A 24,944-nucleotide genomic window follows, 5' to 3' on the forward strand; every position below is an offset into this window, starting at 1 on the left:
TAGGCCTCACTCATGTTCTGAATTCTGTCTCTGAATCAGGAAAAGAAACTATGTTCCCACTGCAAGGGGGAAGTAGGAAAATTAATCATTCTCTGAATTTTGTCCCAGGCCACAAACACCTAACAACATCCAAGAAGAGTCAGATCCTGAACATGTTCCAGGACACTTAGCTTTGAACAAACCTCAGATGATGCTGGCATCAACACTCCCACCTTCAGTAACTTAAGGTATAACAACTATTGTTCATCTGACACTGGCCTTTGATTAGACCCTACCCTGGATTTCTGAAGGAACATGTACCCTAGATCTCTTTCCAATATAAACCCCTAACCCCCAAAAATGCTGAGACTCATTCTCATTTCCAAGTCTCCCAGACACTCCTTCTGCTATTCTCTATCACTCACACTCTTCAATAAACTCTGTTTTCACTTTCTCCAACTCACATTTGATTTCTATCCTGCATGAAGCCAAGGACCCTCTTGGCTGGTCCTGTGGGAGCCTCCCCTGGCTTAAAAACACCTACATGAAATGGATTTTATCCCATGGTAAATATTTACACAAATTGTTAATTTTCTGACTTAAGTGCATAGATTCAATTTGACCAAGTTGCCAATAACTTCAACACCAGTATTCAGTTAACAATGATTTCTAGGATATTTCTCTAAGACAATGAAAAGAAACCAAATTTCAAAAAGGGATCTACTTTTGCAACAGTCCTTTCCTACCAGTGTGAAATGACAATCTTAAAACAAAGAGACTAAATCTCACTTCAAACCCTCCCATGCTGTCTTTTTAAATTCTAGTGACTTAAAGAGAAAAAAGTTTTCAACGTTTTAAACATAAACAGCATTCCTCAGTTCACACTGCTTTTTAACCAATGATCTATCAAACAACAAAACACTAAGCATAGCTCAAGCTTATACAATCTAACAGAACCAACACTCCCAGTGCTCTATGTATGGAGAAGTTCAGAAATATACTACTACAGAAATAGACGTCCTTTCCAAAGCCAAAATGAGTGGTTATATCAGTTTTTAGTAAACGGGAATGTCTAAATACCACAAATACAGAATAATCTACTCAATTTCTTTTGATAGCTAATTTAAAATCTCTACTTCCTGCAGCACCTGAGTGGCTCAGTCATTTGAGCATCTGACTCTTGATTTCAGCTCAGGACATGACCTCACAGTCCTGAGACTGAGCCCCATATTGGGCTCTGTGCTCACAGCATGGAGCCTCCTTGGGATTCTCTTCTCCTCTCTTCTCTTCTCTCTCTCAAAATCAATAAATGAACTTTAAAAATTAAAAATTAAATCTCTACTTCCTAAGATGTTTATAAATTGTTCTTTTTTTTACAAGTCTATCTGTAAATTTAATAATTCAGAAACTTTTAAAACCAAAGTTTCAGTGATAAATTACAATAAGAGGTGGAGTAAGACACCATAAATTAATCAAATTGACGTATCAAAAAAATACACTGAAATCAATATAAACACTTGTGGAATAGGGCAATCAAAGATTTGGTCCCTCTACTAAAATGATCATGGGCTGGCAAAGACTGACAGACAACTCTGGAATCAAAAACTTAAAACAACCAGGGAAGTACTTAATAAAGAAAAAGGCAGCTAAATTTAGGTAAGAAGGCATCATGGCATTTTTGTTCACCTGTCTACTATTCACCACTGCCCAGAGAAGCAGTGCTAGCTGTGGGGACAGAAGTGAGTCTTCTTGTTGCAGATTATGGGTAGTCAGGGGCTAACAAAGACCTTGTTCTTAAAATATTGTAGCTGCGTGTTTTGACCTGTCTGGCAGTTCCCTGGGGGACTAGTGCAAAGGCTAATATCTATCTCACTACCTCACGCCAAGCCAGCTACAGTGACTTTCCAGGTATCTGACAAAAGATTAAGGACATATACTAGCAGGCCAGGGACCAGGAATAAGGCAAGCAGCAGATACAACCAAAAGACTAGGAAGAAAAAAGCCAAGGAGGAAGTTTTGTGAGGGAATAAAGTTTTGTGAGGGAAGTTTTGGAAGGGCCACCACTTATACCAGGGAAGACAGAGGGCAAAATGCATGCCCATAACCAGAGGCATGCTCAGAAAGCCCTGAGAAGACCCGAGACTTGCACCTCTGACAGGTCTGTGGATTTGGCACAAGTAGGTGAAGGTGAAGGCAGAGTTGTAGGCAGATGATCAATGATCAAGAAGTGCCCCAACTCAAAGACAAGCTGCAAAGACCAGGAGAACAGTATTTCATTTCCCTCTTTGGCTCCAGACAGATAAGACTGACTGCTGAGATAATGGAACAGAAACTTCAGTGACCATACACAACAAGGAAGGGTCTTTGCAAACCACCACCCTCCCCCTCACCAAAAAAAATTCAACCACTGCAATCCTCAACAATCAAAGATAACAAATTTTGAGGAAGGGCACAACCTCATTTACAGAATTATGACAGCATAATATTCAAAATACAAAGCCTTCAACAAAAAATTACAAATACAAAGAAACCAAAAAGTATGATCTATTCACAGGAAAAAATAAACTGACAGAAATCATCCCTCAGCAAGGCCAGACACTAGACTTACTGTAAAGACTTTAAATCAACTGTCTTAAATATGCTTAATAAACTAAAGAAAACCATGGACAAAAAACTAAAGGAAATCAGGAAAACAATTTTTTAAAAAAGCATTACAATGAAGAGAAAGAAAATATTTGCAAGAAATAGAAATCCTGATGCTGAAAAGTACAACCACTGAAATAATAAGTTCACTAGAGGGGTTCAACAGCAGATCTGGAAAAGGAAGGGGGTAAAATGAGCAAACAAAAAACCAGGACAATTGAAATTAACCAATCTGAAGGACAGAGAGGAAAAAAAAGAAAAATGACAGAGCTAAAGGTACCTGTGGGACATCATCAAACATACCAATATAAGCATAAGGTAAGTCTCAGGGAGAAAAAAAGAAATGGGTAGAAAGAATATTTGAAGAGATAATGAATGAAAACTTGCCAAATTTAATAAAAGATATGAAATCTATGGATCAGAGAAGCTCAATAAACTCCAAATAGGAAAAACTCGAAGTCATCTAGACTGAGACATAATCAAACTGTTAAAAGACAGAGACACAATCTTGAAAACAGCAAAGGTGAAGCAACTTGTCATGTACAAGGAATCCTCAATAAGACTAGCAGCCTATTTCTTATCAGAAACCACGTAGGCTGGGACCAGTAGACCTATCTAAAGTACTGAAAGAAAAACAAAAAAACTAATGAAAAGAAGTCTACATCTAGCAACACTATCTTTTAAAATGAAGAAGAATTAAGACATTCCCACCTAAACAAAAGCTAAGATAATTTATTTCTAGTAGACGTGCCCCACAAGAAATGCTAAAGGAGAGTCCTTCAAGCTAAAACAAAAGGAGAGTAGAAAGTAATTCGAAGCCATATGAAGAAAAGAAGAATTCCAGTAAAGGTAACTAACTACACAGAGAAATATAAATGCCAGCATTATTGTATTTTGACTTTGTAACTCCTCTATTTTTCCTATCTGACTTATATAAAGCACTGACAAATTTATGGTTAATGGGCACAGAATGTTTAAAAACGTAATTGGCGACAACAACATGAAGGTGGTGGAAAAGCTAGCTGCAGAGGAGCAAAATTTTTGCGGGCTATTGAAGTAAAGATGGTATCAATTCAGACAACTGTTCTAAATTTAAGATGTTAATTGTAATCTACACAGTAACCACTAAGAAAATATGTAAAAAAATATACAGAAAAAAAATTTCAGGAGGTACTCAAAGCATATTTTTTTATTTTTTTAATTTATTTATTTTTTTTAAATGTTTATTTATTTATTTTTGACAGAGAGAGAGAGAGAGAGAGAGAGAGAGAGAGAGAGAGAATGGGGAAGGGGCAGAGAGAAAGAGGGAGACACAGAATCCGAAGCAGGCTCCAGGCTCTGAGCCATCAGCACAGCTCCAACCCACGAACCGCGAGATCATGACCCGAGCTGAAGTCGGTGCTTAACTGACTGAGCCACCCAGGTGCCCCAAAGCATATTTTTTTTAAATAGCAAATACAAAAAAAGGGATTGGAGGAACTTAGGAACATAGAAACTATATATAGAAAACAAATAGCAAAATGGCATTAGAAAGTTCTCTATCAAAAATCACTTTAAACATACATGGATTTACAACTGTATGGTATACACATACAATAGAACACTATTTGGCAATAAAAATGGATGAAATATTGATACATGCTACAACAGAGATGAACCCTGAAAACACCCCTGAGCTGAAAAAAGCCAGACACAAAAGACTACAATGTATTTAATCCCATTTATAATGAAATATTCAGAATAGGCATATGTATACAGACAGAACAAGCAGATTAGTGGCTACCAGGCTCTGGGGCAGAAGAGAGAATATAGAGACTACTAAAAGGTAAATGTTTTCTCTTGGGAGTGATAAAAATGTTCTATAGCTAAGATTGTGGTGATGGCTGCACAATTCAGACTATAGGGAAAACCAATGAATGATACATTTTAAATGTGTAAATTGTTTGAATGTGAATTATATCTCAATAAAGTTGTTTTTTGTTGTTTTTTTTTTTTTTTTTACCTTTCTATATGTGGTAAATAGACCAGCACTTTGGGCATGGACTAAATGCTAGTTAAGAATGCAGGATCTTGTGCTCAACATCACTCATCATCAGGGAAATACAAATCAAAACCATGATGAGATACCACCTCACGCCTGTCAGAATGGCTAAAATCAACAACACAAGAAACAACAGCTGTTGGCAAGGATGTGGAGAAAAATGAACCCTCTTACACTGTTGGTGGGAATGCAAAATGGTACAGCCACTGTGGAAAACAGTATGGAGGTTCCTCAAAAAGTTAAAAATAGAACTACTCTACAATCCACCAGTTGCACTACTTATCTACCCCAGGCTACAAACATACAGATCCCAAGGGGCACATGCACCCCGATGTTTATGGCAGCAGTGTCAACAACAGCCAAACTATGGAAAGAGCCCAAATGTCCACTGACTGGTGAATGAATAAAAAAGATGTGAAATATCTTTTTTATTGAAAAAAATAATGAAATATTACTCAGCCATCAAAAAGAATGAAATGTTGCCGTTTGCAACAACACTGATATAGTGTATTATGCAAAGCAAAATCAGTCAAAGACAAATCATGCAGAACTTATATGATTTCACTCGTATGTGGAATTTAAGAGACAAACAGGTAAACATATAGAAGGGGGGAGAAGAGAGAGAGAAACTAACCATAAGATACTCTTAAAGATAGAGAACAGACTGAAGGTTGGTGCAGGAAGGGGGGGGGGGGGGGGCAGGGATGGGCTAGATGGGCAATGGATATTGAGGAGGAAATTTGTTATGATGAGCACTGGGTGTTCTATGTTAAGCGATGAATCACTGAATTCTACTCCTGAAAACAATATTGAACTGTATGTTAACTTAACTAAATAAAATTTTGACAAAAAAAAAAAAAAAAAAGAGAGACAGAGAGAGAATGCAGAATATTGGACCCACACCTGAGCTGCCAAAACAGAACCAAGATGATTCTTTTTTTTTTTTCCAATATATGAAGTTTATTGTCAAATTGGTTTCCATACAACACCCAGTGCTCATCCCAACAGGTGCCCTCCTCAATACCCATCACCCACCCTCCCCTCCCTCCCACCCCCCATCAACCCTCAGTTGGTTCTCAGTTTTTAACAGTCTCTTATGCTTTGGCTCTCTTCCACTCTAACCTCTTTTTTTTTTCCTTCCCCTCCCCCATGGGTTCCTGTTAGGTTTCTCAGGATCCACATAAGAATGAACACAAATGGTATCTGTCTTTCTCTGTATGGCTTATTTCACTTAGCATAACACTCTCCATTTCCATCCATGTTGCTACAAAGGGCCGTATTTCATTCTTTCTCATTGCCACGTAGTACTCCATTGTGAATATAAACCATAATTTCTTTATCCATTCATCAGTGGATGGACATTTAGGCTCTTTCCATAATTTGGCTATTGTTGAGAGTGCTGCTATAAACATTGGGGGTACTGATGCACAGAACCTAGATGATTCTTAAATGTAATGCCCTGGGGCAACTCTCTGTCACAGTTGGAAAACTGAGACCCTAAAAATAGTTAAGTGGCTTACCTAAACTCACATAGTCAATTCATTTCATAAGACACATTTTATTCTTTGAATCACAACTGTTTGCAAGTTGAGGTCTCCCAGCAGAAAGGACAAAAACTGTACCTTTTTCAGTCCAAGCCCTGAAGCCTGGTACAGTGGTTCTACACACAATACTCAAACATTTACTGAATGACTAAAATGACCTCATAACACAGACTGATATCCAAAGGGAGAGATTATATTTGCCTATATTAGCTTCATTACCAAAATAAGTAAATTTAACATATCATGACATGTTTGTATTCTAGCAAATGTTTGAAAAGATCCTTTTTTGAAAAAGCACAGCAAACAATATTAGAATTGAGTTTTCCAGAAAATCAAGGCTTTCATTGAGTAAATGGAAAATTTATTCTACAACTCAGGAAGTCAGAATGCTCTAACACAGAAAGTTCTTCTAATGAAATTAGCCAACAAAGAGGAAGGTGCTTGTTAGTAGTTAACAAAAATATGTGAAAGAGTGTGAGCTTTACAGAAAAGGATATAACAGCTAAGTAAAGTTGCAGTCAAGGAGACTATCTCTGACTCCTTGAGTTGGTAGTTAGCCAAAGTAGATCTGTGCTCATTATCTTTGTTTTTTACTTGGGAAGGAAGAAACAGGGAGGAACGATCATAAAGACACCAATAACTACTCACTGAGTTGAACTGCTATTCTATAAGAAAGTATATGGATTCGTGAGGTTAAAAGGCTCACTATATAATGCCAACTGCCTTGTTTTAAGTTTGGACTTCTGACCATGGCCCCAGTAGACTACGACTCCTAATAGAAATATCTTTCAGAGATTTAATTGCTCTGATAATCTAGTGTCCTAAAAATGGCTAATTCTTGGCTCTCAGGCATATAAGTGGTAGTTCTCTTTAAAAAGTTTGATACATTCAGGGGTGCCTGGGTGGCTCAGTCGGTTAAGCGTCCGACTTCGGCTCCGGTCATGATCTCGCGGTTTATGAGTTCAAGCCCCGCGTCGGGCTCTGTGCTGACAGCTCAGAGCCTGGAGCCTGCTTCGGATTCTGTGTCTCCCTCTCTCTATGCCCCTCCCCTGTTCATGCTCTGTCTCTCTCTGTCTCAAAAATAAATTTAAAAAACATAAAAATAAATAGATAGATAAATAAATAAATAAATAAAAAGTTTGATACATTTAGAAAATCAGCATATCAAAAACTGGGTTCAAAAATAGAAGGCAACTGTACCCAATACCTAGATCTTGAATACAGTTTCAAAGAATGACCTAAGCTAATCGCGAGCACAAGAGCCACAAGAGAAAGTGTCAATGGACTTAATCATGTAGAACTTCAAGTAAAAGAAAATCTTGCTACATTTCAGGCAACATTTTGGGCCTAGTTAGAAAGTTAAACCTGACAGAGGTAAAATATTTTCAATAGAAAAAAGAAACTCTTTTCCTCTGATTCTTAGATTGTTTTCTCTTACAAAGAACTCTTTGTTCAAATATTGATACGGACTTTACCTGAAACAGTAAGAAAAATATGCTGTGTTTCCAAAAAGGCGAAATGTACTGTTATGCAGACATGGTCTATAAGACTCCTTCATCTAAAGTCATTGTCTGACCAATCCATTGACTACCACCAATTAATGGCCAGTGGTGCCTCTTCTCAAATACTACTAAACATTAAAATAAAAACTCTCAGAAAAGTACTGAAAAACACACCCATAGTTCAATTCTCTAAGTTTTACTGGCCCAGCTCCATGAGTAACTCTAAGGCTAAGTCGACAACGTTAGTGCCACCAACACATACTGGTTCATTCCTTGGTTATGGAAAATGACGCAGGCCAAGAAACAAAATACAGAATGCCTTAAGTTATCAATATTAATCTTCTTTCGAAAGAAAGAAATGGTAGTCTCAGACTGCTATGAACTGAATTATGTCCTGCTAAAATTCATGTTGAAGCTTTAATCTCCAATTTTGGCAATTACCTTGGGAGGTAATTAGGGCTAGATAAACTAGTCTGGATGAGGCCTTCACAATGGGATTAGTGGCTTTATAAGAAGTGGAAGAGAGAGAGCAATCACTCTCTCAACCTGTCCAGTCTATGGTATTTGATTATAGCAGCCTGACCTGACTTCAGACACAGCTTATAAACAGGTAATACTACATAAAAGTTGTACAGCAGTCAAATCTCTGAACATGCAGACCAGATGCAACTGAACGCCCAGGCAAGATTTATAGTCAAAATCTGAACCATCAAAATTTATGACAGGAACCCTAGAGTAGCAGCAGCATGACAACACTAAAGTGGCAACCTTGGTCTTAGACCACACCCACAAGAAGAGAACTCTAGTGCAAAAGTCCAGATGTTTGCTTTTTCTAAAGTGAAATCCACATTTTATTTTGAGAAATCAATAGTATCTCAAGGTAACTGAATTTTTGGTTCCCTTTAAATCTTAATGAAGAGCTTATTTCACATAAGAATATCAAACAAATGACCAGGTAGCCTTAAAAAACCATCCAAAGATCGCCATAGCCTAATTCAGCAAATAACACTCCAAAAAGCCAACTTAATTCCGAAAATAGCCTCAGTGGCCAGAAGAACTGACCTCAACAGCCTTATTATGTTGTAGGTTAATATGTTTAAATCCAGAAGCAACACAAAAGTTTCAAATCTTTTTAGAAAATTGTTAGAAGTCTGCTTGAGGTACCAAGGTTATAGGTAAATTGAGTAGGGCAGAAAAGTGATAAAGGATTCAGAGATGTTCAACTATATACATAAACATGGATTAACTAGAAGAAAATCAACCTAACTATAGCACTGCCAAATCAAATATGTGCTAATGAAAGTGTCTGAAAAGTTAACAGATTGGGGGAAAACATTTAACAACAAATTACTCCACAAAGCATATGCTTTCAATTGTTACATCAAACTTTAAAAATGTCAAAATCTCCCTTAAGGAACTCACAATAAGTCTTCAAAGTATATTTGCTGAGTGGATAAAATACATACTAATCCAGAACTCTTGACTAGTTTTTTTCCTACTTGCACATAAAATTCGAAATAATTCTTAGATCAATTAACCCTTATTTAAGTAAAAACCCTAAAATACTTTATCAAGTCAAATGGTGTTTTGAAGTTGTTATGTCATTATACCGCTCAAAATGTTCAAACATTGGGAAACACCATCTTCTGACTATCCCACTGAGGAGGTCTGCTTCTCAACTGGAAGAGAAGCACTCAAGTGCTTCTGGGCATAAACTCCACGAATTCAAATTAGGACCCTTTGGGGAAAAGGAAAATGATTTATATCAAATGACAGGCCTACCATATCTCTAAGGAAGAATAATCCAAGGTCCTGTCATAAACTAGGTATTAAGGATAGAAGAGAGAAAGAAGAAATGAGTACAAACAGATGTAACATAAAAAGATAAACTAAGGGCAGAAATAAAGCAAAATTCACAACATTCCCTATACTTGCTATATTATCAATTATTTCCACTCACCAATTAAAGCAGTATGGTATCTTCTTAAGGAAAAATTTTAAGTATTTGAAAAAAAGACCATTACTCCAGGATTAAATGAAGTCCGTTCTTACTCTAGTTCAAAAAGGTTCTTCAGGCTTTCTTACCTCTGAGAACACTCAAATTTGGGGATACTATAAGTACTCAAAAGACGGACAGCTCTATAAGTGTTAATGAACAGCCTGTTTATTCCAAAAGTAGATGCGACTGGCATGCTAATAGGCTATAAAGGCCTCTTAAACTAGGTGCCAAACTCTATTTTCTAGCCCATCAATCTATTCTACATACTGCAGCCAGATTAAGGGCAAGATTATTTGCTGGCTGCATTATACCTTGAAAGCTAATTCCTAATCAATAAAATCTGAAGTAGAGCTTTGCACCCAAGGTCGCCTGAATCTTATTCCACCATACATTTTCTACCCTTAACATATTCTAGCCTGGTCCGATACACTGGGACATTCCCAGTGATCTGAATACTGTTGCTTCATTGTCTTCGTCATCTCTGGCCAGTACTACCCTTCAATTCTCACCACCAAAGCCATGTTGTCTGAAGCATTATCTGACTTGACTGAAATCAGAAGTAACCACTCCTTTCTCTAAATTTTCACACTCCATACTTTGTGCTTCTCTTAGTCACTTACCAGGTTCTACCTTATTTTATGGTGAGTGGTTTATGTACACAAATAGTATACTCCCTGATCACAAGAATTCATTACATCATCTTTGTGTCTCCCACAAGGCCTAACACACATTTCCGTAATGATCAGCTGATTCACTAATAGACACCTCAAAAGACTCTGTGGTTAAGACACATGTATTTTAAGAAAACATGTTATATATGTCATTTTTTAAACTCGAAAACCGAATGTTCAAATTAACTATATATTAATATTTTTTAGATACCAAGAGAGTGAGAGGGGGAGAGGGACATAGAGGGGGAAAGGGAGAGAGAGAGGAAGGGAGGGAGGAGGGAGGGAGACAGAGGGAAGGAGAGAATGAATCTTAAGCAGAGTTGGACCCAGGACTCAATCCCACAACACGTGGATCATAACCTGAGCCAAAATCAAGAGTCGGACACTCAACTGACTGAGCTACCCAGGTGCCCCAACTATGAATTCTTACAACTACTAATGTCTATCCTTTAATCTACATCCGAATATTTGCTCTGCTCACACACAGATCACCAAATGCTATGGTCTGAATATCTGTGTCCCTCCCAACTTTATATATTGAAATACTAACTCTCAAACATGAGGTATTAGGAGGTATGACTTTTCAGATGTGCTAAAATGAGGGTGGAGCTCTCATGAATGGGATTAGTGTTCTTATAAAAGAGACTTCACAGAGCTCCCTCACCCCTGCCACCATGTGAGGACAGAGAGAAGGCACCAGCTATGAACCAAAAAGATGGCCCTCACCAGAATACAACTGGGCTGGCCCGCTGATCATGGATTTCCCAGCCTCCAGAACTATGAGAAATAATTTTCTGTTGTTTACAAGTGACCCAGTCTGCAGTATTTTGTTATAGCAGCCCAAAGAAACTAAAACACCAAACTTACCTCAAACAAACGTAAGTCAGCAGGAACTCTGTCCCCAACAGAAAGGTAAACTGTATCACCTGGAACCAAGTCTCGAGCCAGCGTATGTTCCAATTTTCCTTCACGCACACTGCAATATGAAACAGAAACAACCATGGCTGAGAAAAGAAAGCCATGCCACTTACATAAAATAATTCTAGTGGGCTTGCCTAAGGAAAAATATATTGTAGTATTACTACTTCAAAGAAGGTAAGTCAAATATAAGAAACCACAAAATAATTATCTTTCTACTCTTGGTAATGAAGGATGTTCACATGACAAAAAAAAGCACTAGAAAAAGTGACCAGTTGTTGTCCAAATGTAAGATGTGAAAACTGAAGCAATCTTCTTATTCATCTGAGTCTGACTGAGCATTACTGCACCCATGACAGTGCTTAGCACACAGTCTCACACAAAAACAACTCTGTTGAATAAATCCATGTCTCAAGAATCTCAATATTAGTATTTTAAAGTTGTAATATTACAACTTGCTACACTGAACAGAACATGAAGTTTTCATGTTAGATTAACCATTTCTACCTTATTGTCAGACACAATCGGTGCCAAAAGGTATACTATACTACTCACAATCAATTTCTAAGAGTGAAAATCCATTTTCATTTGTCTCCATGTATTTTTTTATTTCCTCTTGGATTTTTTGGTTGGCCCATTCTTTAGTAGCATGTCATGTAGCTTCCATGTATTTGTGTTCTTGCCAGATTTTTTCTTATGATTTCTAGTTTCAGACCACTGTGGTCAAAAAAGATGCATAATATGATTTCAATCTTTTTTAGTTTATTGAGGCTTGTTTTGTGGCCTAATAAGTGATCTATTCTGAAGAATGTTATCTGTGTACTTGAACAGAATCTGCAATCCACTATTTTTGGATGGAATGTTCTGAATATATCTATTAGGTCCATCTGGTCTAATGTGTCATTCAAAGCCACTGTTTCCTTACTGGTTTTCTAAAAAAAATCAATGGTCCAAAATCTTTGAGACATAGCAAAAACTGTTCTATGAGGGAAGTTTATAGCAATATAGGTCTATCTCAATAAACAAGAAAAATCTCAAATAAACCTTACACCTAAAGAAGCTGGAAAAAGAAGTACAAAGCCTAGAGCCAGCAGAAGAAATAATAAACATTAGAGCACAAATAAATTAAATGGAGACCAAAAAAACAATAGAACAGATCAATAAAACCAGGAGCCAGTTCTTTGAGAAGATCAACAAAATTGATAAAACCTTTAGCCAGATTCCTCAGGAGGACTCAAGTAAATAAAATGAGAAATGAAGTAGGAAAAATAACAACTGACACCACAGAATTACAAAGGACTATAAGAGAATATTATGACACAATATATGCCAACAAACTGGACAACGCTGAAGAAACGGATAAACTCCTAGAAACATATAACCTTCCGAGACTGAATCAGAAACAAAGAAAATTTAAACAGACTGATTACTAACAATGAAATTGAATCAGTAATCAAAACATTCCCAACAAATAAAAGTCCAGGACCGGAGAGCTTCACAGGGGAATTCTACCAAGCATTTAAAGAAGAGTTGAATGGGCCTGCCTGGGTGGCTCTGTTGGTTAAGCGTCCAACTTCGGCTCAGGTCATGATCTCACAGTTCATGAGTTTGAGCCCCACATCGGGCTCTGTGCTGACAGCTCAGAGCCTAGAGTGGGCTTCAGACTCTGTGTTCCTCTCTCGCTCTGCCCCTCCCTTGCTCACGCTCTGTTTCTCTCTCTCAAGAATAAACAAAACATAGAAAGAAAGAAAGAAAGAAAGAAAGAAAGAAAGAAAGAAAGAAAGTTAATACCTATTCTTCTCAAACAATTCCAAAAACATAGAAGAGAAAGAAAAGCTTTCAGGTTCATCCTATAAGGTCAGCATCATCCTGACACTAAAACCAGATAAAGACACTACAAAAAACAAAAACTACAGGCCAATATCTCTGATGAACACAGATGTAAGATCCTCAATAAAATATAAGCAAACCAAATCCAACAACACATTAAAAATATCCTTCGCCACAATCAAGTGGGATTTATTCCAGGGATACAAGAGTGGTTCAATGTTTTCAAATCAATCAACATGATGTATCACATTAACAAGAGAAAGGGTAAGAACCATATAATGATCTCAACAGATGCAAAATAAGTATTTAACAACCTACTCGTGACAAAAACCTCAAAAAGGAGGTTTAGAGTGAAGACACGCTAACATTAACAAAGGCCATATATGAAAAACCCACAGCTAACACCATACTCAATGGTGAAAAACTGAGACCTTTTCCTCTAAGATCAGGAACAAATCAAGGATGTCCACTCTCACCCCTTTTATTCAACATAGTACTGAAAGTTCTCACCACAGCAATCAGACAAGAAAAAGAAATAAAAGGCATCCAAATTGGTATGGAGGAAATAAAACTGTCACTATTTGCAGATGACAAGTTATTATATACAGGAAACCATACAGAGTCCACCTATAAACTACTGGAACTGGGAACACCTGGATAGTTCAGTCAGTTAAGCATCCAAATCTTGACTTTATCTTAGGTCATCATCTCATAGTTTGTGGGATCAAGCCCCACGTCAGGCTCCAAGCTCACAGAACAGAGCCTGCTTGGGATTCTCTCTCTCTGCCCCTCCCCTGCTTGCATGCTCTCTCTCTCTCTTTCTCAAAACAAATAAATTAACATTGAAAAAAAAAAATACTGGAACTGATAATGAATTCAGTCAAGGCACAAGATACAAAATTGATATACAGTAATCTGTTGCATTTCTATACACTAATAAGGAAATAGCAGAAACAGAAAACAATCCCATTTACAACTGCATCAACAAGAATAAAATACCTAGCAATAATAAACTTTACCATAGAAGTGAAAGATCTACACTCTAAAAATTATAACACACTGATGAAAGAAACTGAAGCTGATACAAATGAGAAGACAGACACAGACCAATGGCACAGGATAAGAAAGCCCGGAGATAAACCCATACTTATATGGTCAACTAATCTACAACAAAAGAGGCAAGAAGATAAAATGGGGGAAAGACAGTCTCTTCAACAAACGGGTACTGGTAAAACTGGAGAGCTACATGTAAAAGAATGAAACTAGACCACTTTCTTACACCATAAACAAAAATAAACTCAAAATGGATTAAAGACCTAAATCTAAGACCTAAAACTATAAAACTCCTAGAATAAAACACAGGCAGCAATTTCTTTGACCTCTGCCATAGAAACAATTTTCTAAATGTTTCCTCAGGCAAGGGAAACAAAAGCAAAAATTAACTATTGGAACTACACCAAAATAAAAAGCTTATGCACAGCAAAGAAAACCATCAAAAAAACAAAACAGCAACCTACTGAATGGAGAAGATATTTGCAAATAATATATCGAATAAAGGATTAATATCCAAAATATATAAAAAACTTATATACCTCAACCAAAAAAACCCCACAAATAATCCAATTAAAAATGGGCAGAAGAATAAATAGACAGTTTTCCAAAGAAGGCAAACAGATGACAACAGACACATGAGAAGATGCTCAACATCACTAATCATCAGGGAAATGCAAATCAAAACCATAATAAGCAGGGTCCCTCGGTGGCTCAGTTGATTAAGCATCCAACTCTTGATTTCGGCTCAGGTCATGATCTTATGTTTCATGAGTTCAAGTCCCACACTGGGCTCCGCACTGGCAGTATGGAGCCTGCCTGGGATTTTCTCTCTCTCTCTCCATCTCTCTCTGCTCCTCCCCATTTGCACATACACCCGCTCTCGCGATCTCTCAAAATAAGTAAACTTAAAAAAGAAACACACAGTAAGGTATCACTTTACATCCATGAGAATGGCTACAATCAAAAAGACAAGAAACAATAAGCGCTGGTGAGCATGCGGAGAAGAAGGAACCCTCACGCACTGTTGGTAGGAATGCAAACTGGTGCTGCCACTGTGGAAACCAGTATGGAGGTTCCTCAAAAAATTAAAAAATAGAAGTACCATATGATCCAGTAATTCTACTACTAGGTATTTACCCAAAGAAAATGAAAACACTAATTCAAAAAGATATATGCATGCCTGTTTATTGCAGCACTATCTGCAACAGCCAAGATACGGAAGCAACCCAAGTGTCCATCCACAGAAGAATGGATAAAGAAGATGTGGCATGTACATACACATATGTACGCACACACACGCGCTGGAATATTACTCAGCCATAAAAAAGAGTGAGATTTCACCATCTGCAACATGGATGGATCTAGAGGATGTAATGCTAAGTGAAATAAGTCTGAGAAAGACAAATACCATGATTTCACTCATATGTGGAATTCAAGAAGCAAAACTGATGAACAAAGAAAAAAGAGACAAAAACAAAACAAAACAGACTCTTAAATACTGAGAACACCAGAGGGAAGATGGGTGAGGTTAAGGGTGAAACAGATAAAGGGGATTAAGAGTACCTTACATGATGAGTACTGAGTAATGTATAAACCTGCTGAATCATTATACACTTGAAACTAATATAACACTGTATGTTAATTATACTTCAAGTGAAAAAAAAGAGGGGCACCTGGGTGTTTCAGTCGGTTAAGCATCCAACTTCGGCTCAGGTCATGATCTCACCATTCGTGGGTGTGAACGACGTGTCCAGCTCTGCACTGACAGCTCAAAGCCTGGAACCTGCTTCGGATTCTGCGACTCCCTCCCTGTCTCTCTCTCTCTCTCTCTCTCTCTCTCTCTCTCTCTCTGTGCTCCTCCCCAGCTTGTGTACACTCTTTCTCTCTCTCAAAAATAAACATTTCTTTTTAATTTTTTAATTAAAAAAAAAAAGGTAGAACATATCAGAAACAAGAATCATACCAATGGCATTCTGGTGGCATAAGTTTACTCAGTTCTTCAAGAGATTTTTCTGAACGATATTCCTATTTATAAAAAAAAAAAAATAGAACATAATATTAAGAGAAAACATTTATAAAGAAATACAAACACATATGTTCCTATGTACATGTTTCATGTTAGACTTAAGTAAATATTAATCTCATTTTTTAAAAACTTCCCCCAGTTCTTACCTTTTCCTTTACTTGCTTTTATATTCCTAACACATAAAAGCTTGTCCCTTACTAAATGTTAAATTATAGTGACCAAACAATTTTGATAATTAAATATTCCCAATTTTATATGTTAATATTCAATATAAAACCTAGGTCAGTTTATTTTTAAGAAAATGAACAATGCTCATTAGTGTGTCCAAAGAGTATATAATTTTCAGTCATTAAAAGTTAAGATCATTGAACCTCAGGATTAAGATAATTTTACTTTTAGTGTTTAATGACTAAGAAGTCAAAGACAATTAACTGCAAGCCACATCTGCTTTGAGGATTTAAACACATGCTAACTGCAGAGGTTTATGGAGTAAGTTTGCTTAGAAAGAACATCTGTTCCGTAAGAGTTAGTTGCGGCTGGCATTACTTTGACAGACACCTTTCCCATCACCCTGAATTATCCAAAAGGGAACATTCTCAGAAGCCCTTACTCTGTGATGCTCCAGCCTTCCTCTGTCCATATAATCAAAGCTGAGGGTCAGAGACATCCCTCCCCTCACCATACTATTTAGTCCACATTTCCAGGGGCAGTCTTGCTTTACCCAACATCACTGCTATTTTTGTCTCCTGTCTGCACTGAGCACACCAATCTTTTGATCTAAGTTTAAGAAGGGAGAAGGGGAGTGCTCTGAAACGACTGCAGTGCTAATACTAATCAAAACTTCACACCCATCACAAACTTTTTCAAGTAGAAAATACAAAGCTGTGTAAGAATAACTGAGGATTAAATCAGTATTCACCTAGACAAGAGGAACAAGTGTGAGTAACGTAAATCCATAAATATGGATTTATAAATTATAAGATACCCCCCAACCGTAACAAGGATATTAAGGAATTTGAAAGTTTTACCCAAAAGTTCCACAGAAGGGTAGAAAACACCACGTCTAGATCCTAGTAATAAAGGACATAGAAGCTGCCCAATCTTTACCTTCCCTTTCAGACTTCTTAGGCTTTACTCATTACAACTACAGAGATACTTCTATATCAAAATGACCATTTAACACATCACCAAAAACCTGACAGCCATCTCTAATGAACACTTAAAAGTTATATTTTAAATTTATTGTAAGGTGGCATCAATGTGTGACTATATAAAACAATCAGCTATTTTCATGGCTATGAGGGTATACAACGGGGTGAGAAATGGAGATTTGAAAAAGACAGGGAAAAAGGAGTAAATATAAAAACATAAAAGTACTCTCCTAGAAAACATAAAAACACAAATACTAAATAAGATATAGCATTAACAATTTCAGATAGAGTTTCGTAGTTTTCTGACAAAGCATTATAATAAGTTCAACTGGCAACAAATAGGATATTTTTAGAGAGGGGTTTTAACTTCTGTTTACACAATATTTTGTTGGTTTCAAGGTACATTTGGGTAAAAGGCTCATATCTGTATAATGAAACTGGGATTTCATAAATGTTTTGGATTTTTTCTTGAGTTTTCCATCAAATGAACCTACCACCAAGATATTAGCAGTTTCTGCCACTGCATTCACAGTGTATATAACACACTATCTTTGTGGAAAATTCCACACTATGTTAAAATCGCAGTTTTGTGGGGTTTTTTGAGGTAGGCATTTTCTATGTGCCAACAGAACAACTTACTACAGTCTTCCTATACATAGTGATAATACCGTAGGAATCCTTCTGCAGAAAGTCACTCCATGTTTCTTAAGCGTTATTAAAGATGCAAAAGGTTCCAGTTACTGGTCAAGTGGCTGGTACCACCCATATGGCTGAATGAAGAGATGCCTTGAAGGACGACCAGCCTGGAATGACCTCTGCTAGACTAGCTCTACCTCCCCAAGGCAACTTTTATCTGTTCTAAGCAAGATGATTCCCTGGAAACAGAATCCCTGAAGGTCCACTGATGGAGCTACAAATTTGCTACAGATAATCTGATTCCAACTAACTTTTCTAAAGAGGATTACTGTAAAACTAAGAACTTACTAAATTAGAGATTGCCATAGGATGCCTGGATAATGATAGTAAATACCCAAGGAACTAACCGTACATAGGAAAATAACCACAATCACTTAAAATAGTCTGAAGATTCAAAACAACATGAACTTGAATATCATATATTACATTTTCCCTAAACTAGAATAATCCTTCTATTCTAATCCTTTAACTATGCTTTAAAACCTTTAATGAGTCTTGCCAACACTGTTCTAAAATATGAAGTTATCAGATATTAAACATAAAAGCCTACATTTTTATCTATGCCTACACTTACAATAAAAATCCTGACATCATCTCCACATTATTCATATTCATTTTTAAAAGGGGTTCTTCATCATGTTTTATTTACTATTTCAATGTCTATGCTGAATAGGAAGTTTGATCCAGATCAGAATGTTCTTTCTGTGGAGGAAATGAGGAATTTAACCCCTGGCCCAATTTTCTAATTGTAAAGAGTTTTTAAACCTGTTGCTAGATTTTATTTCTATTACTGTGCTCTTTGTTTCCATCTGTTTCAATTACCTTTAACTTCGTCAAATAAAAAGCTACACATTTTTTCATGCTACTATCTAAAACAAAGCAGTTAAGTTAGTCCCACAAATCTCCTTGGGGAGTTGACGGTTTCTGAAATCATTTCAAAAACAATAAATTGTTCTGCCCAATATTATCATCCCCCAATAACCACAGATTTTACCATAAGCCACCTTAGTTTTTTTTAAGCAATTAACTAAAATACCATTTTCATGTTGACAAAGTAGGCTGCCTACTCACCTGAACAAAGGCAACTGTAACGACGATAAGTATTGCCTAAACAAAACAAATAAAGCACCTTTTAAATGACACATTTTAAGTTCAGAAGTAACTGTTTATGGTGTTTTATTCTTCTAACTCTGTCCGCAGTCCCCAGATACCAGACTCTAAGCATGGAGATCAACTGGGGAAGAAATCACAACTTTGCCTTGGGGGAAAAGACTGATAGCTGACAGTGGCTTGCGTTACCTAGGAAAGCTTCTCAAATTTTATCTCAAGATCCAGATACGCTCTTACAAACTGAAGGCCAGCTTTTGTTTATGTGGGTTATAATCTATTGACATTTACCATAATCAATACTTTCTCAACTGCTCAGTTTTAACTTCTCCTTATATCTAAAAAGTAATAAACCTATCACATGTTAACACATATAACATTTTTTATGAAAAAATACGCTTTTCCAAATTAAAAATTTTGTGAGAAAAGTGAAGTGTTTTCAATTTTTCTATCTTTAATATCTGCCGTAATACAAAACTAGGGGCACGTGGGTGGCTCAGTTGGTTCAGCATCTGATTTCGGCTCAGGTCACGATCTCACGGTTGGTAAGTTCGAGCCCCGTGTAGAGCCTGGATTCTGTGTCTCCTTCTCTCTCTGCCCCTCCCCCGCTCTCACTCTATGTCTCTCTCTCTCTCAAAGATAAATAAACAACAATAATTTTTTTAAGGGTGCCTGGGTGGCTCAGTTGGTTAAGCGTCCAACTTCAGCTCAGGTCATGATCTCATGGTTCGTGGGTTTGAGTCCCGGTCTGGGCTCTGTGCTCATGGCTCAGAACCTGGAGGCTGCTTTGGATTCTGTGTCTTCCTCTCTCTCTACCCCTCCCCCGCTCATACTCTGTCTTTCTCTGTCTCTCAAAAATAGATAAAACGTTAAATAAAAAAAATTTTTTTAATCTTAAAAAAATAATTTTTTAAAAAGGTAGACTCTCATATTTGCTTCTGCATTCAATCTATTATCATATGTTGATTAGGATGAAATATATGAAGAAAACCTAGGCTCATACAGATATTGCTGGAAAAGGAAGGAGTATTTTAAAAGCTTTTTCAGATGACTATAGATATTCCTCTTAGCTACTATACCATAATTAAACAAGTGTTAGTTACTTAGAAGTAATTTGCAATGTGGAATCTAAACTACTTCAGTGAACTTTTCATAGTCTATGATAGTAAAATCTATTGATCTATTTTGCATTTTGAAAGGATCTTTTATCACTGAAAATATTGTAACATCTTGCATTGGTCATTTACAAAATATTGATTCACTTGGTTATTCAAATCTTTAAGTGACGACATTTCATAATAGAAAAAAATCATATTCATTGAAATCACTACTGATCTCATTAGAATAATCTTAAATATCAGGAAGCTATCTAGCACATAGTAACTCATAAAAATTCTGCAGAATTCTATCACTTGAATGCTTGAATTTTATCACTGGCAATAAATGCTGTCAGTTATTTTCTTGAAGTGACAGGTTCGTTGCACTCACTCTCCTTAAAGTATGCCAGTTATCTAAGTTTTAATAACCACAGCTTGTCAGGGTGCCTGGGTGACTCAGTCGGTTAAACGTCCAACTCGGTTTAGGCTAAGGTCATGATCTTGTGGTTTTATGAGTTCGAGTCCCGCATGGGGCTCTGCGCTAACAGTGCAGAGAGGGATTCTCTCTCTCCTCCTCCCCCACTGCCTGTCTCACTCTCAAAATATAATAAAAATAAAAACTTAAAAAATAACTATAGTTTGTCTATCATTCATTCTTTCTAATAAAAGTCTAGGTCAGCTCACCACAACTGCCCTTCTGACACAACCATTGTACTTCAACATACAGAAGTCCTTTATGCATATTTCCCATTCAATCACATAGAATATTCAAAAGGTATGTACTCAACTGTCAAGATTTAATGAAATTAATTTTTACTGCTTTATCAAAAACACTCCTAAGAGAAACAATGAAAGAAAACGATGACTACGAGTATAGTTTGGTGCCATTATTTTAACTTGAGCCAACACTCTTAATAGTTTTACCTGCCACTGCTTTGCACCATTGATGCAAATATCCATAGCAAAAATGTTTTAGTATTATGAAAATAGTTTTGACCTTGCACGCTCCCTGAAAGGGTCTGAGAGACCCCTGGGAGTCCACAAACAAGAGTTTAAGAACTGCAGCTCTAGAGGCACCAGGGTGGCTCAGTCAGTTAAGCGCCCAACTCTTGATTTCAGCTCAGGTCATGATCTCATGGTTCATGGGATCGAGCCCTACACTGGGCTCTGTGCTGACACTGCAAAGCCTGCTTGGGATTCTCTCTCTCTCTCTCTCTCTCTCTCTCTCTCTCTCCCTCTCTCTCTCTCCCCCTCCCCTTCTCTCTCTCAAAATAGATAAATAAACATTAAAAAAAAAAAAAAAGAATTGCAGTTCTATATTAATTTCTACTGTGTTCTTAAGCACAAACAGGTTGGCTTTAATCAATGCTTGTACTTGTTATAAATTTTTATACTACCATAAAACAGGACAAGAAAAAAAAAGAAGAGGAAACTTTCAATGAAAGCTAAAAGAGCTTAGCCAGAAAGAATAAAATCTTACATAGTAAATATAGTGTTCATGTTAAGTAATATTTTTAATTTCATAATCATCAGGCTTTAGTTCACAATTAGTCAAAACATTCTCAATCAGAAAGTAAAATAAATTGAAATTTTAACCAGAAAATTATTATAAGATATTTCATATCTATAAAATCAGAAGGTTGTTAAATAATTCTCATGCATGCCCATCACACACCTTGAATATTATCTGAGATTGTTGCAACGAAAAGCAGAATTTGGATATTAACAAAAAATCTTGAAGTAACATTAAATCATTTCTCAATTCATTTTCCAAAATAAAAGCCAATCCTAATTTAAATGATTATCCAGTAGTTTAAAAATATACATATTTTTTCTTACCACAGTGATACTGACAGCATCATCAAACTGATGCATTAAAACACTGATGACTGCAGAAGCCAGAAGCAGCATAATAAGGGGATTTTTAAACTGAAAGTGAAAACAAACAGCAATTCAACAGTTTTGTATGAACGGCAGTCGTATTCCATCACAACAAAAGCTTAAAAAATAAACTACTGAGGCATGATTAGAAAATTACGGAGTCTACATCTGAATGAGATTTTATGTCTCTTCAATTAACAAAAAAAGTATTTACTTATTTAAAAGTCACCACTTGATAACAGTTCCTTTTCAGAAGAAAATTAAATATCAATACTTAAAACTAAGAATTTACCAATTCCTTATAGTACACACATATTTTTAGCATATTATTTTAATAAATATAGCTGGTTTGAATTCTACCAAGGCTAAAATAAGTGAAAAATGATTTTGAAGATAAAGATTTAAGTTAACACTGAGTAGGAACACCTAAATTATGAGACTCAAACATTCCTATACTTAGTAAATTAGCATAGATCACAATTCGGTGGTTGACCCACAATGCCACAGGAATAACCCCTTGGTCAGTTAAAAGCAGACAATTAAAATCCACTCCACGGAAGCTTAAGATTTTCCCAGTGCTGGTTTTCCTGATATCTATCTAGAAGGGCCAACAGTATCTAAAGAAACAGAACCACGTGGACCCAACCAGGTAGCATTTAAATGACCAAGCACCAGAGCCACCCTAAAAATGTCAAGAGCTTCTGGCAACAGAAAAAGCTTCTGTTGCCAGACGCTCTTCCCCTGATAAAGTGGTGCCAATCACTAATCAAAGTTGCAGAGTAACTAGGCTACAAAGAATTCATCCCACTGGAGAGCCCAAGCCCCTAGATACCACAGCTCTGAGATTACATGCCATCACCTCCCACTACCTATATGGCTCCATTCCCTGGCACAGTGGTTCCAACCCTGCTGCACATCAGAATCATGTGAAGAACTTCTACCAAATGCCCAGGTTCACACCAGGCAAATTAAATCAGAATCTCTGGGCATAGGGCCCAGACTTCAGCTTTTTTTAAGCACTCCCAAATGGCCATATTACTTTTAAAAATATTAGCATTCCTTATAATAAAACAAGCATAAAGTAGACATCTGTGAAGGCAACTACTCTTCATAGTATCACTTCCATGTTATATGTCCCTCGGTTCTTAAAGGTTTGCACATTAAAAATTATAGAAATTCCAACTTAACAACAAACCCTAACAAAAAAATGTAGGTAAAAGACCTTTGTAAAAATTATTTCCTTTTTCCAAAAAAAAAAAAAAAAAAAATCGCAAAAGTGAACAACTACACTGACAAAAATACGTGTAAATTACACAGCAGAGGCACAAATTAAAAAAAACCTCACCTGAGAAATATACTTCTTCCATAGTGGCTCATCTTCACTGATATCAAACTCATTCCAGCCATGGAAGGCTCGCCTATGACTTACTTCACATTTGTTTAGACCATTCTGAAGATCAGCCTATTAGATTTTACACATACAAGTTACTGAAAATGTTAGCAGAGGACAAAAAAGAAACACAAATGTACATATTGTACGTTCACATTTATAAGAACTTCTACAACAGTCAAAACTAATCTGTTGTAACAGAAAGCATTATCGGTGATTGCTTGGGGCCAAAAACAAAATCTACTTAGAAAGATTAACTGCTGAGGGACCTGAAGGAACTTCTAGGAGTGATGACAGTGTTCCATATCTTAATTCTGGTGGTGATTACGTTTGCCAAAATGCAAACTGTTCATTTAATATGGATACATTGTATTTCATGCAAATTACACCTTGATGAAAAAAAAATTTTATTGAAGTCAAGTAACATACAATATTATATTAGCACTTTAAAAAATTCTATAAGCAACAAGGCAAAGTTTAGTAAACAAACTTACGATGCTCTCTGGGAAAAGGGGAATAACAAAAACCAGCCGCAAAACTTAGAGAAAGTGAAATATATATACATTTTAATGAACTTCCTTTGCTTTATTCTATTTTCTAAAATTAGTTTCTTCAAAAAAACATTCAAAGGACCATAATTGCCTTTCTTGTTCTCTGAGCCTAACAAAACCCGCAGGCTGGTATTACTTTTTGCTCCTGGACTGTATAATTATTTCAAACAGATAATTTGTGGTTCCTAAATTACTGAAAATAATTATGTTCTATGAACACCACCTACATTCTTCAGTCACTGTGCTATTGTGATTTATAAGAAGTATATACGCATCTGGTCATTCAGATGACCAAAACATATTTCTCAGTTGTATCTGGTCTTCCTCCAGGGTTGCTGACTCTCAGCTCCTAAAACCCTAGGAATTTCCTGCAATGATGGCAATAAAGGTGTCTTCTGTTAGGTTAATGAAGGTCACTTTTGAACCCCACCTAAGAGCAGTAGCTGGTAGCTAAGAAGACAAACCATGTGACTAGAAAGTTAGAACTTTCAGTCCTAGAACCCCCACCACCATCCTCCCTCACCTCTGGGGAAGAGAGATAAGATGGAGGTTGAATCAGCCAAGGGTGAATGACTTAGCCAATCATGACTAAAAAATGAAGCCTCCATGAAAGCCCCAAAGGGCTGGGTTTGGGGAGCTTCCAGACTGATGAACACATGGAGACTGGGGTGAGTGACACACCTGTAGAGGGCATGGAAGTTCCAGGCTCTTTCTCCATACCAGACCTACATATGTCTTCATCTTGCTCTTGATTTCTATCCTTTATCATATCCCTTTAATAAACTGGTAAACCTAAGTGTTTCCCTGAGCTCTGTGAACCACTCTAGCAAATTAAATGAACCTAAGGAAGAACCTCTAATTTGAA

The 24,944-nt window shown here is 36.7% G+C and overlaps 1 protein-coding gene across 1 annotated transcript in view; it reads right to left on the minus strand.

Moving 5' to 3' along the window:
* ATP2C1 (ATPase secretory pathway Ca2+ transporting 1) overlaps positions 1 to 24,944 on the minus strand; it is a 181,954-nt gene that overhangs the window by 78,647 nt on the left and 78,363 nt on the right. Inside the window, exons 3-7 of the mRNA XM_049629814.1 lie at positions 23,484 to 23,600; positions 22,097 to 22,186; positions 19,125 to 19,160; positions 16,144 to 16,205; positions 11,247 to 11,355 (exon numbers count right to left, since the gene is read on the minus strand). Coding sequence (XP_049485771.1) covers positions 11,247 to 11,355; positions 16,144 to 16,205; positions 19,125 to 19,160; positions 22,097 to 22,186; positions 23,484 to 23,600 — 414 coding nt within the window. The remainder of the gene's footprint in view (positions 1 to 11,246; positions 11,356 to 16,143; positions 16,206 to 19,124; positions 19,161 to 22,096; positions 22,187 to 23,483; positions 23,601 to 24,944) is intronic.

This window comes from Panthera uncia, chromosome C2 (genome assembly GCF_023721935.1).
Source record: "Panthera uncia isolate 11264 chromosome C2, Puncia_PCG_1.0, whole genome shotgun sequence".
NCBI classification, from domain to species: Eukaryota; Metazoa; Chordata; class Mammalia; order Carnivora; family Felidae; genus Panthera; species Panthera uncia.